The sequence below is a fragment of the Tetrao urogallus genome (assembly GCF_951394365.1).
Source record: "Tetrao urogallus genome assembly, chromosome: 4".
Taxonomy (NCBI): Eukaryota; Metazoa; Chordata; class Aves; order Galliformes; family Phasianidae; genus Tetrao; species Tetrao urogallus.
Window position 1 is genome coordinate 57,486,383 of NC_136817.1, and position 14,088 is coordinate 57,500,470.

A 14,088-nucleotide genomic window follows, 5' to 3' on the forward strand; every position below is an offset into this window, starting at 1 on the left:
AGATGCATTTCCTATTACAGAATGTTGCTGAAAGCATAAATTGAAAGGACAAACTGTAAATCTCAATTGTAAATTTTTACATGTATACCAAAATAACTGTTTACCAAATAGGGAACAAATTGAGTAAGGTGATACACATGTTGGTGTCAAGTTTTAGATTCCTTTTTATTCTTGAGGTAGGTCAGATAGCTAGTTTAATTGGTCTGAGCATATTCTTTTAGGTGGTAAGACGTGCTCTGTTCACAAGAAAGAAAATGTAAATCCTGAGAATCAATTAGAAGAATGTTGTCTTGGAGAGACCAGATCCAAAACTACAACCAGTTTTCCTCTACCCTGAGATTTGTTCCAAGGGCCTGAAAAACTGCCACTTTATATCATGCCGTCGTGCAGCAGACAATACTTACATTTTAAAATGCGCAGATTGAACTGGCTGTGATAATCTTGTTCCATGTAAAATGTTTAACAAAAATCCATTTGTTGTGTAAATCATCTTGGTTATGACACACACAGAAGAATAATGCTTCGTAGCTCTTCATGGAGTTTTTTCTTTCTCTTCCACCATACAATAATCTTTTATTTTTATATATATACGTATATGTATATATACATATGGCCCAACGTACGTAAAAGGAAGTTGTTTAAAAGACAAATGTGTGTCCTGTCATGAGTATGAACAGCAGACACAGTAGTTTAGTAGTCCAAGATTCCTTGGAATGTAAACAAATCATTGCTGTTTGAGTGGGTAGGATCTAGCTCTTCATTTGATGCTGCTTTAAAAATTGAGAAGATATTGTGCAACTATGCTCTATAGCTGTGCATAAATCGTTTCTAAAATATGAAGATGTAAGAAATGAGTACATGTTATATAAAGTTGTACATAAATGTTTCCATTGTATTGTAAGTTTGTGTTCTTACTCAACTGAATGAAAAAATGTTTGGACTGTTTCAGCAGCTTTTTAAAGTAAAAATATTAATTCAGTTTCCTATGTGAATCAGATCTAAAGGATTTGTAGAGTCTTCTTGTAGAACAACCTTTTTATGATTATTTTCTTTTGTACTTACATGAAATAGCTTTAAAAGATGCAAAGGGCTTATTAGTTACTTCTAATTATTTTCCAGATTCATGTGGTATGTAGGGGTATGGCTTTGTTTTATTAGATGCAATTATAGGACAATAGAGCTTAGCAATCTAGCAACTTCTGTGTGCACTGTATCACTGGAGTCACTGCTACAGTTCTGCAAGCATCAGTTCTCTGCCAAGCCCATTGTTACAGCTTAGTTTTCAGTGTATTTTACTTTATCCTATAATGTAGCATCTAGATTTGTGATGGACAAAACTATGACTTACACAAATGCTACACTAGATCTGAACTAAATCTGAGATTTTGAAGTTGCAAGGTATTTCAAAGGTCCCAGTGTCTCGACTGATTTGTTTTAGCCTTAACGTGATTCTCAGCCATCCTATGCATTGGAAAATCGTATTCTTTGTTTTTTGTCAAGTATGGTTAAAGAGGTGATTAATGTGCTTGGGTGAATCATTTCCAGTAGTGAAAATAAGTTGCATAGTTAGTACTTTAGGACCCTTCTAGGGAGGCAAAGTAGAAAATACTATCATACTTTGCTATTGCTGAACATTTCTGATTTTTTTTTTTTTCCCTATTTTTAATAGATTCACTGTGTAAGAATAGTGCTGTGGAAAGAGAAACTATTCACGTAAGATTTATTTAATTTACTCTGTTTATGCTGCTTTCTTCTTGCTTGCATTTACTTCTATTTACATTAAATATTCTTTAAAAGAAAATACTGTTTCTTATATAAGCAGAGCCTATGTATATTGAGACTGTGCAGCTGTGTACGTTGATGCCCAATTACTCTTTTGAATTTAGTAAATAAATCTTGTCTTATTTAACAGTCTATGACTATTCCACAATTGTTAGCTGATAGAAAAGCTTAATTGTCCTCCTTGAGAACAGAGAACAGAAAATAGGGATTATACTGGGGACTTGAGTCAGAACTAGAAAGCCGTTGTTTTGATGCAGTCCACTGTAGTCTTAAAAGAACACAGAGCCTGTAATTATAATGAGGATGATTAGGAAAGTTGCAATACCAAGTTTTTCTTAGGGAGCAGAAACAAGATATTGAACACAGATGACGAGTAAAAAAAAAAAAAAGTCTGTGATTTCTTTAACTTGAATTTTAATTTATTAATTTAATTTATTAATTATATATATATAAATTTTGCCAATTAATATGCCTATGCTGGTTGGTTCTGTGTTGGTTCTAGCAAGGTACCAGTTTTGATCCTGCATGTAGGACAGTGTTGTTACTTTAAATCTGAAAATATTTTGTGTAAGTTGCTATGATGAATTGCTTTTACAGCACACGGTTGGATGCCTAATTAAAATTAAGCCTCTTTTCATTAAAAGGATCAATTAAAAAAATCTGAAAATGTGACAAGTCAGAAGTTCTTTCATGCTAATGGTAACATTGTTTGAGTTCTGTGAACAAACTGCTTTTAGAATATCACTGCCTTCCATTTTGGTACTTGCTTAATTTAGAAGTAGCTAGTAGCAATAACTTTTTTTCCCTTCTGTGTTTACAAACTTAATTGTGGAGGGGGGTGGAGGAGGAAAGGTGAGGAGTTATATTTATCTGTATTTTATTCATAGGTGGAAAACCTGGACACCCAGATAGCTGAAGAGCATCAACCTAGGGTAATAGAATGTAAAACTTCAGGAATAATGGATAAAGAAAAATGTAAGTGATCCAGATCTACACAAATGTGTATAAAGCCTTGCTGCTGCAGAAGAAAGTCCTGCTGTGAGCAGTCCGTACAGTTCTCTTTTGGAGGACAGAGGGCAGTGGGGAACTCCAAAATCCATAGCAATTCCTTTTTTTTTTTTTTTTTTTTTTTTTTTTTTGAAAACAGCTCAATATATTTGATGCAACTTAATGTTTCTATCAATGTATGGTGATAAATTCAGTAGTACACAGAGGAGTTTTATAGTAGTTTTTTTTAATCATAGAGGGAGCAATTTACTTTTAATCTATAAAATATTTACTAATTTTATCATTAAACGAAAAAAAACAGAGGTGGAGTATAGAGCTGAAGAAAGCTGATCATCAGGGAAATATCTAGCCATTCACTGAACTTTGTGAGGCTGGTTTTTCCGACTGTTAGACTGGGAGGACTGACATCTTTGTCTAGAATCAGATGAGAAGGAAGGTAGTCCATTGAATAGCCTAAACATTTCAGTTAATCTATTCATTTAGACTTTCTGTTAAGATAATTGTTATGGGTCTATGTAATATCTATTCAACCTCTGCTCTTAACTGCAGGAAAGACTTACTGCGAAAAACCTTACTATAAGTTTTTGTGCTTTTTTTGTGCTTTTTTTTTTTTCCTGCATCAGAACAACAATAAAAAAGAAGCATGAGGCTAATTGATATTATAATTTCTGTGATAACTCTTTTTGTTCTGCTCCTAAGAATATTGACATCTTAAAGTGTGTGATTGGAAACCATGTGGTATTCATTATAGTGTACCTCATAGCACTACCTGCTTTTTTCGGTTGGTTTGAAGATAAGATTCATGTTTGAATTTGACAGATACCATATCAAGAAATTTAAAAAAAAAAAAAAAAAAAAAAAAAAAAAAAAAAAAAAAGCAAGAAACATGGAATTCTTTTATGTAATTTTTTCATATTCCTTTACCAAGAGAGGCTAGCCTAACTTTCTGTTCATAGCTTTGTAATTAAGATGTTGCTTTTTGATTAAAAAAAAATAATAATTTTTGCAATAGTGTGCTGGTATAAAAGCCATATAAAATCTGACAGGTGAACTGTTTGAATTGTTTGTTTTTACAGCCAGCCAGCTGATTGCTCAGGATGTAGGGACAGATGATGATCCAAGTCCGTGTTCCAGAACAAAACCTAGTAATACGAAGGTATTTTTCGAGAATGTTTTTCTTTTTTAATTTTGTGTAATTTTAACGTGGATAAGACTTCAGTGTTTATTTCTATAGCAGTTTATTTTGGGAGGTGTTTTCATTTTTAACTGTTAATTACTCTTACATCATGTTGAATAGAAAATGACTATGGAATGATAATTCAGTTTTCAGGAAGTACTCAGGAAAAAAAAAAAAGGTAGATTTGGTGTTCTATGAAATATCTATATAATACATCTTTGATGCATTGTGGGCCAATTTGCACTGTAGTTAAGAGCTTGGAATCATGTGAAGTACCACAGGGTTCCAACTGCCCAGTAAGTTCACCATCTTGATGGTTGTACTGATTTAAAATCTGCAAAATGTTATCAGACTTGACCTGAATTCTGTATTTGCACTTCCCCTTTAAGTCAGAATAGGTACTTAATGAAAAATATCTCCCTTTTAAGAGAAGATGCTGAATGTTTTACTTTATCTCACCTATTGATTTTGATTAAGGTTCTCAGCATCCAAGTTTTCAAGAGACACTATAAAATCTTGATGAATAAAATAACTGCTTTTTTTCTGAGTGTAAGTAATTGACTGTAATCTTTAATTTGTAGTAAGATGCTCTTTTTCAAAATAATGCAGGAAATTACTTCATGTGATGCAGCTGAAGTCTCCGAAGAAGTTGTTGTAACACATACACCTCCTGCAAAGGCTGTGGAAGAAAAAGGTAATGAAAGTAAAGAATCTGCAATTTACTGACCTTGTACTTGAATGCTAGTATTATTTGAATGTTTCTGAGAGCAATGAGAAATCCAATCCCAGCCAAATAGTTGCATAAGTTCTGTAGTTGCGTTCTGTTCTTGCTATCAAATAATGCATTGTTCTTAATTCCTTTAATAGTGAGAGCAAATGTGATATTCCTGCTGTGGAGGTAGCTTGACACAGATAAGGAGTTATGGGGGATATCATCCATCTGCTGCATTGTGCAGTCTGGGAAGCCACTTGCAAGTAGACAATTGGAAAAGGATACAGCAAGTTCAGGACATGGGCGAGAACTTCTAACTCAAACCAGTAATAAGAGGAGAGTTGTTCTAAGAAAAAATCATGACAAATGCACTGTCAAAAACAGTTATGTTTGTTTTTGTAAGAAAACCAACCAGGAAGGAGTGTACGAGTTAAGCTGTTGTAGTTTACTTTGTGAAAACACTTTTTTTTTTTTTTTTTTTTTTTTTTTTTTTTTTAAGGTGTTGTGCCCACAGTGCTAATATTGACTTGGATGTAACTTCATTCTGTCTTTCTGTTTTGTATTAACAGTTGTGTGCTCTCTGTTGAAAAATCTTTAACTGTTTAGCAGTGAGCTTGTATCCTCAGGTTACTGTTTCAGAGAATGTGTGAGGAAATTAAATAGTTGTTTGTTGAACTTTGTTTTAACTTAAATTAAAAATCACTTCTGAATCATCTAGTGTTAAAGAGGCATTCTGGCAGTCCAACATACTGTTGCTATGAGATGGATGTTTTAGGGAAGTTGAATTTGAGGCCGTAGTGTGATACAATACTTTTAGTGCAGTACTGTGGCCTGTACCTTTTACTCTGTCTAATAAAATAAAGATGCAGAGTTTATTTTTTTTTTTCTATGTGCACGTGAAGATGAACTTGCCACTGAGCAGGAAATATTTGAAAAGACGAAGCAGAGTCTAGAATCAAATGAAAATTCTGTAGAGGTGAGTGGTCTTATTCATGTTAACTAATTGAGATAATGTTGGTTCAGACAGAAAACAAGTACTTTGTATTTTGCTGACAGCAATACTACAATTTTGATTCAACCAGTGTATAAATAGCTGTACAAATTTTGGTGAGTTTTTTTTGCTACTCTAAAGTGCCAAAGGCTCTTGTAATTATCTGTCACAAAGCATAAACATGCACCGTAAGGCATCAGTGGTTGTTATTAACGTAGCAGTAACTTCCTTCCTGCATTTAATGGTGCTTACGAATTGTATATAAAATAACTGTGTACAATTCTATACAAATCATGTTTCCTGGAAGCTTCATAATTGACGTGTGGACAGTTGTATCACTTCATCAAATCCAAGCTGGCTCTACAAAAATATTACCGTTCAAAAACTTTTAAGCTCTTTTTTATTATCTTTTAACCATATACTTGTGATATTCTGCAGTGGTTGTTGTAAAAGTCTGTCTGAACATACTTTGAGAATAAAATTGTTATCTGAGTCTAGAAGTGGACACAGTTACAGAAACTTGTGTTTTGTGGTTTGCTTTTTTTTTTTTTTTTTTTTTTTGCCTCTGCATTGAAAGTGGAAAAGCTCTTAGAAGTTTAAATTGCCACCTATGTAGGCTCAATGTTTGAGTCACCAGTAGGGGATCAGGACACCTCTAGATTTCTGTAAATGCTGAATGAAGCACTTAATTCTCTTTTATGTAAAGGGGAGCAATGGTTTTGTTATTGGAAACGGTCAGACCATCTTCATTACTTGTAGGTGTCCTTAATACCTTAAGCTTCAGCAGCTTCAAAGTAGGGAGCTTTTGTGTTTTTTTTTTTTCTCCTCCTTCAAACTAAAGGCCTGATGTATGTAGCAAGCTTCACAAATCTGTGCATTGAGATAATTAGGATACTGACTGTTAAAATAGCACTACCTCAGCTGTTACAAGATGTGGCCTATACTATCTAGAAGAAGAAATCAGACTGGGAAAAAACACGGTGAGATGTACAGGAGAAGGTTAGAAGCATTTGTTAAATGAGGTGATACAGTTGATAGGGATGTAAAAGGCATGTCTGAGGACAGCCACTGAGAATTTTGCATAATCAGAAATTGACTTGTTTCTTTTTAGCTTTGTCAATGAATTTTGTGAAAAGCAATGTCTATTCGTACAAAACCTCTTTCACCTAAGTTATGTCTCTAAACAGACAAGCACTATTTCTGCTCACCTCACATTATGTTGACAACAGTCTTTATACTATATTGCCCCAGTGCTGGACATTAGTTGTAGTAACTGAAATACTTTACTTTTACTTTTTATAGGATAATCAACCCGTGATAGTAAAACGGAAGAGAGGAAGGCCTCGTAAACATCCTGTTGAAGATGTACAGCCTGGTGATGGTGGTAAGTAATTCATAACACTTGTGTGGAGAAAGAGTAAAAACAGTAACATTCAAGTTCTGAATTCATATTTCTTCCCTCAGGTGGGGAGTCAAAAGCTGATATGAGCACTGGCAATGTAAGTGCCTTTATTTTGTTTGAGTGCATTTAAGCATGAGATCCGTTATTCTGTTTTAACAGGTAACAATGTTTCAGAAACATTTGTAGCAAGCTTGGTAACTGAATTCACACTATAATAAAACTATAAAAACTAAATCCTGTTCTAATGGAGTTTACAAGCAAAATATACTATTAAGTCTGAACATGGCAAATAACAGGATTAGTCTTAGTACAGCATAGTTACACTGTCTAGCAGTATACTTGCAAGCAGGATGAAATTCTGATCACATGCACATGTCTTTTAGTTTGTGCTGTGAATAAATTTGACCTAACGTTCAAGGATGACTTAATGTAGAAAATTTAAGGCTCTTGTCTTTACTGAGCCTATTGTTGTAACAGCATATAGTAGCTCTTAACATCTTTAAAATAAACTTGTGTAATCTCCATTACACTGTGTATGGTTAACTCATAAGACAGAGATATGCTGGTAGTAAGTTAAGCACTCCTGAAACAACTCAGTCTTCTAAAGCTCAGCAGTATCTTGATTTCTTAAGCTATGAGCCATAAGTCACTGCTAAATAAGTAAGTATTCTGTTGAAAGTGCTTCTGTAGTCCAGTTGGGTTACAGCACTGTGATCAAGCGTGGATTGAGCAAAAAATTCTTGCATAAAAAGAGGTAATGATTAAAAAATAAACAAAGTAGTTATATTGAAACTTGTGTGTTCTGCATGCTTGCCTGGTAAAGCACCTGCTGATTGTCAAAAGTCTTGGGAATTTACCTAGTCTATAAATAGCAGGTATTCTTCTGCCTATGTTTATTCTGTCCATGCAGTATTTCAGGCAGCCTGTTCAGGGTCCTGTCCCTTTTGCAGGTCTGGTACAGTTTTGTGTCTGAATCAATTTTCCTAATCAGTATCTTTCAGTATTTCTTCAGTGAAATGTGTTTCAGTCTTGTTTGTGTAGTTGTCCCAAATAAAAATTAGAGTTAACTTAAAATCCCCTCTAGAATACATATGCCTTTACACAGTGCTGAAACTGAGTTGTCTTGTTCTAGTTAGCCATTTTAAAGGTCTTATACTTCCCACTGATGATGGGTATTTGTACCAGTCAGCTGGTTTCTGGCTGGCTTCAGGAGGAGCAGTAACCTTCATCTGAGAAAATGGTTCTGCAAGGCTGCATGCTGTCTTTGCAAGACAGTCTTCTCAGGCTGCTTTGAGAATTGTTACTACTTCAGAGATGGCATAGACATCTTAGTGTAGTCATTCAGTGATTAAAGCAATTGGATTTTATAACAGTCATCATAGGAGATCATGTGGTTGTAACTGACTTTTTCTGTGTTCTGAATAAATACAAAACTCTCATGGCTGTAATTTGTAAGTCTGTGCTTACATAAAATGACTGCGCTAAGCTTTTTGTATCACCAAGAATTAAGTTTTTTTCAGAAATGTATTTAACTGAAACTACTTTTAAGTTAGTGTCTATTATTGTAATGACTTCCTTTGTCAATTACTCTGTCAGGTTACTGAAACTACTGTCATTTCATTTGTTTGGAGGGTAACTAGGTGCAAACTTTCTGCCTGTTGATGAGAATGTTCATTTTTTTTCTGAGACTGCAGATATATGCATATATATATGAATGGAGTTTCTGTGTTTATGTAACACAAATCTGGGCTTTTCTGATTTGTTGTCTTTCTTTTTTGTTTCTAGCTGCAATTTCCTACCTCTGCAAGTAGAGGGAAAAGTCCTCAAAAAGGTAAGCAAACCATGAGAGAAATCCAAGGGGGTGATCTAGAATATCAGATGAGTCCTTCTTAAATATTGTGTTTTAAAATGCATATCAGAAAGAAATTTAATTATGTTCAGTTAATTACATTATCTGTGGATATGAATTCGAAGAGGTAAGTGGTAGCTTGAGGGGATATCTCTTTCTCCTATCGTAACTACTATAAAATCGTTAATGAGATGATTGCTTAGCTTCCATTAGAAATGCTGTTATTGTTATAAACTGAAGTCAAATCAAAAGAGACTTTCCTATTTCTCTTTTTCATTCAGACACCTGTCATTTGTAAGAGGTAAAATTGTGGTGAATTTTAAGCAGTGTAGTTAATTACGATAAGTGATCTGTACTGCGCTGGTTGTTTAGGTTCTTTTTAGTAAAAGCCATTCATGAATATATTTTAAAATCCACTCAGGAAGTTGAAAAACACCTTATAAACAAATACAAACACTCATGTCCTTTTAACTGGAAGTTGTTCTGCACACGGCTGTACAGTAGATGCATTCACATGCATAATGGGAAGTGAAGTTTTCAGTCAGTGGAACTCATACAGTTGGAAACAACTGATTTCTAGAGGCAGCATCCTAGCTTAACAGTTCTCTTATGTAATTAGTAGTGGAAAAGGACTTCTGTGGAGAACTCTTCCTGTGTAAGTAGAAACAACTGACAGTAGGCTTGAAACCAAAATTATTATTGCACTAATTGCTGCTGGAAAGTTGACATGGCTTTTGTTATTATTATTAATTGTTTTCATACTAGAGGTAAAAGTACAGCCTTTTCACATATGAGGAGAAGATTGGGTCTGTTAAGAAGGATGTGACTTGTAGTTAAATTGTCACAGGGTGTTTTGCTATACATTTGCTAACATTTGCCAGGATTTTAAATACCTGCCTTCAGTACGTGAAAGAATTAATAAATCTTTTTAATATGTTAATTGGACTTATTTTGTGTAAAACATTAATACAGTGTACTGTTCTTCGTTTTACTGTGCTTCTTCATCAAATAGTTGCATGCTTGTACTTCATTTCATTTGTTTCTGTGTAAAAGATTTTCCCTGTAATTTGGACAACCTAACTTCAGAGGACCTGTGTGTGAGTTAATATGTGTCTGCTTTGAGACCTCTGTTTTGATGCACCAAATTGACATTCTTCTGTATTTGCTCTGTTGGTCTAAGCAGAAATGAATTTAGAGTTTTTGGCCTTATTTTCAGCTTTCAGAAGCAAAAAGAGACAGCAATTTTGTGGCATAAAAAAGTGTTTAAAAAGATGGTGTAAAAACCTCCATTTTATTTAGGATGCTTCTCTCCTTCAGTGACTGGGGATTTTTATCACTGCGGTATTGCAGGTAACTCTATCTGACGAACTTCAAAGTTTATAAAATCATCTTTCTTACCATGGATGCCAGCTTGGGACAACATGCTTCATAGAGTACATAAAATTATTTCAGTGTGCACAAGCCAGTCTGTAAGAAGCACTGGATTGAAAAACCAGGCTTCTTCAACAGAGAAAGTTAACTAATTTGTATGCCAGGTATTAGTCAGGATTTAAATGCTCCCTTGTTGAGCTACAGCCATCTTGGTGCTTCATGGCAGACACAGTAAAGAATTAGCCCAGAGGAGCTTTATAATTTCTGGTTTTAGAGACTTTTCAGAACTGCATTGATCTTGAGCAGTAAGATCACATTTTGAGTTTAGCTGTACATTGAGCAAGGACTGGTCTAGATGATCTCCAGCTAGCTAAATCCTTCCAAGCTAAATCCTTCTTGATTCTACTGTTGGTTGACAGTAAATAAGATAGATATCTAACTTCTGCTTTTCCACTTAAAAAAAGAAAAATAATAATATTTAAAAAAAAAAAAAAGTATGTGCAACAAAGCAGTAAATATTGCATCAAGCATATAAAGGCTTCACTGCTTTGAAAAAAAAAAAAAAATCATTGTTGTCGGTCTGTGTATAACAAAATGCAAGAAAGGCAAGTTCTAGTTTAGGAACCATAGCTGTTTTCTGACTTTCTGTGATGCTTATGCAAACTTGACAACGTTTGAAAGAATTCCTTTTAAAACTGCTTAATAAAAGATGTGAAGTTCAGGATTCAGTTTTGTTCTTTCTTTTCTAGGTACAGACATATCTAATAAGAAAGAAACAGCGAATGTAAGTGCAAGAGATTTAATTTGTAAGTCTGTACGCAGTATGTAATGAAAAATGTCTGTCTTATTAAAACTGTTCTTGTCTTGCTTGCTTCCATTTTATTTCTTCAGGAAGATGAAGCTGGGAAAGCAGAGACAACTGTGCGTAAAAGGGGAAGAAAACCCAGGCGTTCTCTGGTTCAGGCAGAGGAAACTGGTAAAAAGAAGAAACTCTGCTATTCCTAACAGAATGAAAAGATATTACTGTGCCTTTCTGTATACTGATAGCAATAAGATAAGCTTTATTCAATTTTTCCTTTCTTGAGGAAAAATCATTGAGTTACAGCTAGTGTAAATATTATGTAAATATGTGTAAATTGCTGTAATCTCATGTCAAAATTGCTACATCCCAGATGCTTCCATAAAGCCTCATGAATTTTCTATGAATTCTGGCTATGAGCTGCATAAGTAAACTGTTGCAAATGTGTTAACAAGATTAAGTCAAACAAGTGTGAATTAAAAACATTGAAAGCATAAAGGAAATGGAAAATTACTTGCTTAAAATGGGATTTGTGAATAGAATACCTTTTCTAAACTAAGTGTCCATATCCTTTTGGAGGGCTTTTGGAAAATTATAGCACATGTGTAAAATTTTACATGGACAGAAATGCTGGAGCCAGAAAGAAAACGTCGGAAATTAACATCTTCTGAAGAGGAGATAAGAGAGCAGGAGGAAGGTGAGGAAGAAGACAATGAGGAAGAAGATGAGTCCACAGCTAGACCAGCCACAAGACTAGAGGCTCAAAGGTAACTCATTGTAGAGGCACAGATATTTTTTTGCTACATTATTTTCAGTTGTGGATTGAGCTTTTCTTTGCAATTTGTTTTGATTGAAACTTCCCATATAACGTTGGATCTAATTCTAGCATTAGGAGATTTTCTTTTTCCTTTCAGTAACGAGGAATGGAAAGTCTTGTTAGAACTGGAGTTTTAGTCTTTGTATGACAGAGGATAGCTGTTATTCTAATTATGAATAACAAGCAGAAGAGGCAATGTTTTGCCTCAATTCAGCATTGCTAGGAGATGAGAAACTGTTAGGGTAACAAAAGACAGGCTTAAGATGTCAGAAGAACTGATCCTGTTAGCGATCTTGCATCTCGGTGATGTCTCAGAAAATGGGTCTGAGCACACTTAACTAACGGGTTAAAAGGGACTCTACTGCAATTCACCATTTAGCATTTGGAGTTGGAGCAAGGCAAAAATATAATTTTTAATGTCAGTTTCTCTTTCCAAATATTAGCCCAGCTAAATACATGAATATGCAGTACTCTAGGATTTCATTTATATTTTAGTGAACTGCAGGCTCAGGAAAAAAAAATCAAACTGTGAAAGATTAGTGTGATACCAAGAAGCCATTCTTTATCTGTAGTTTGTGTGCAAAAAGGCAGGCTAAAGAAGTGTAGCAGAGGTCATCCTCTTGACTAAAACTTTGGAAGTTTACCACTTTGTGAACAGCAGTTCTGTTGCGGTCTAACCGTTAACTCTAAAAAGGTAAGACATTAGTATTTTCATTCCTATTGCTTGTGAAAACATCTACTTTGTATTTACAGATGTTCTTGTTGGTCTTGTTTCTCAGATTTCCAGTGCTAACTTTCTGGCTGCAACAGAACAAAGCATCTCTATCTGAAAGTGCCACAAATATTCTGTGTTTTATAAGTAGCATTTGGGAATATTTAATGGAAAGAGATATCTCTTTATTTTCAGCTTTACTTAGGTCAGAAAACCTGATAATTCAAAGGTCTGGCTTGTGAACTATGAAGTTGATTGCCAATAATCACTTTTTCATGTTTTTGAACTGATGAATGCTGAAGCCATGGGTGTTTACGTAGCAGAATTGTTGCAGATTTTGAACTGCATTTTTTTGTTGTTCCATAAATACTATCAATAACATGGCCAGTTTTGAATTTACATTTGCTATGGAGGCACACAGCTCTGCTTGTCATTTTGTGTCTAAAAGCATGCAAATGGTATTTTTCCACCATTTCTTTTGGCAACTTTGATTTATATGTTGCAAATACTGTTCAGTCTTAGTTTTCTGCACTTGGAAAAGTATTTTGTTATATACACATTCATCATTCTTTTTTTATTACAGAATGCAGTCCAGCAAGCCAACCACTCGTGCGACTTCTAAAGGCAACAGTCCGAGTTCAGTTTCTCCCAGAAAACAACAGAAATTATCAGCAAAAAAGAGATCTCCAAGTGATACAAAAATTAACAAATCTCCTCCATCAACACAGTAAGTATGAAAGCTAAAACCACTTTTATTATTTGTTTTGGAAGCAACTACATTTAGATGTAAAATGCTAGTTCAAAATCTGAACATCAGTCTTGCTTTGTTCTGTTCTTTTGTATTATATAAAAGCTTTCAAAGGATTTTCTTCTGTTTACGTTTTTTCTTCCTTTCTTTAACATTTGCAAGACTAGACTGTGTGTGTGTGTCCTTGGAAAGTTCTTAGTTTCTTTTCTGAAAATGCTGTTAAGCAGTACTTTAAATGAAGCTGTGGTTCTTTCCTGAAAGTAGGAGGTGGGAAAAGCATCTGTAGTTCAAGTTAAAGCAACATATGTCATTATTCTAATGCTTGAAGATATTTCTAAGATCAGGTGATAAGAAAGGAGGAACTTCTGAATCCTTACAGCAGCGTACTTCCATTTTCCTCCTTCCTTGGTGCACTTATTAATTTTTGAAGTTGAGATCACTATTAAAATCCCAAGGGATCAACAGATGCAATGCTCAGTTGCTGTTTGTCTTGTAGTTTGTGGTCAAGCAGGCTATACATTAAACACATTGTTGTGATCCATAGTGGAGACAACAGTGTTTTCAAACAATGTCTGGAACTGTGGCAGATGTGCATCATGCATTGATCAGCTGCCACAGTTCACCTGACATTAATTATTTAGCATTACTATGAATGGGCAAGAGTTTAAGCTGTGCACCTGAAAGAGAGTGGGCTTATATAGATGCTTAATTGGAGGTAAG

The 14,088-nt window shown here is 34.5% G+C and overlaps 1 protein-coding gene across 1 annotated transcript in view; it reads left to right on the top strand.

Moving 5' to 3' along the window:
• BOD1L1 (biorientation of chromosomes in cell division 1 like 1) overlaps nt 1–13,351 on the top strand; it is a gene marked incomplete at both ends in the record, with an annotated part of 34,060 nt that extends 20,709 nt beyond the window's left edge. The window contains 12 exons of the mRNA XM_079534770.1: nt 1,670–1,713; nt 2,670–2,761; nt 3,871–3,946; nt 4,577–4,661; nt 5,582–5,655; nt 6,973–7,051; nt 7,135–7,169; nt 8,858–8,903; nt 11,042–11,076; nt 11,184–11,268; nt 11,717–11,858; nt 13,204–13,351. Coding sequence (XP_079390896.1) covers nt 1,670–1,713; nt 2,670–2,761; nt 3,871–3,946; nt 4,577–4,661; nt 5,582–5,655; nt 6,973–7,051; nt 7,135–7,169; nt 8,858–8,903; nt 11,042–11,076; nt 11,184–11,268; nt 11,717–11,858; nt 13,204–13,351 — 941 coding nt within the window. The remainder of the gene's footprint in view (nt 1–1,669; nt 1,714–2,669; nt 2,762–3,870; nt 3,947–4,576; nt 4,662–5,581; nt 5,656–6,972; nt 7,052–7,134; nt 7,170–8,857; nt 8,904–11,041; nt 11,077–11,183; nt 11,269–11,716; nt 11,859–13,203) is intronic.
• Between the last annotated feature and the right edge of the window lie 737 nt (nt 13,352–14,088).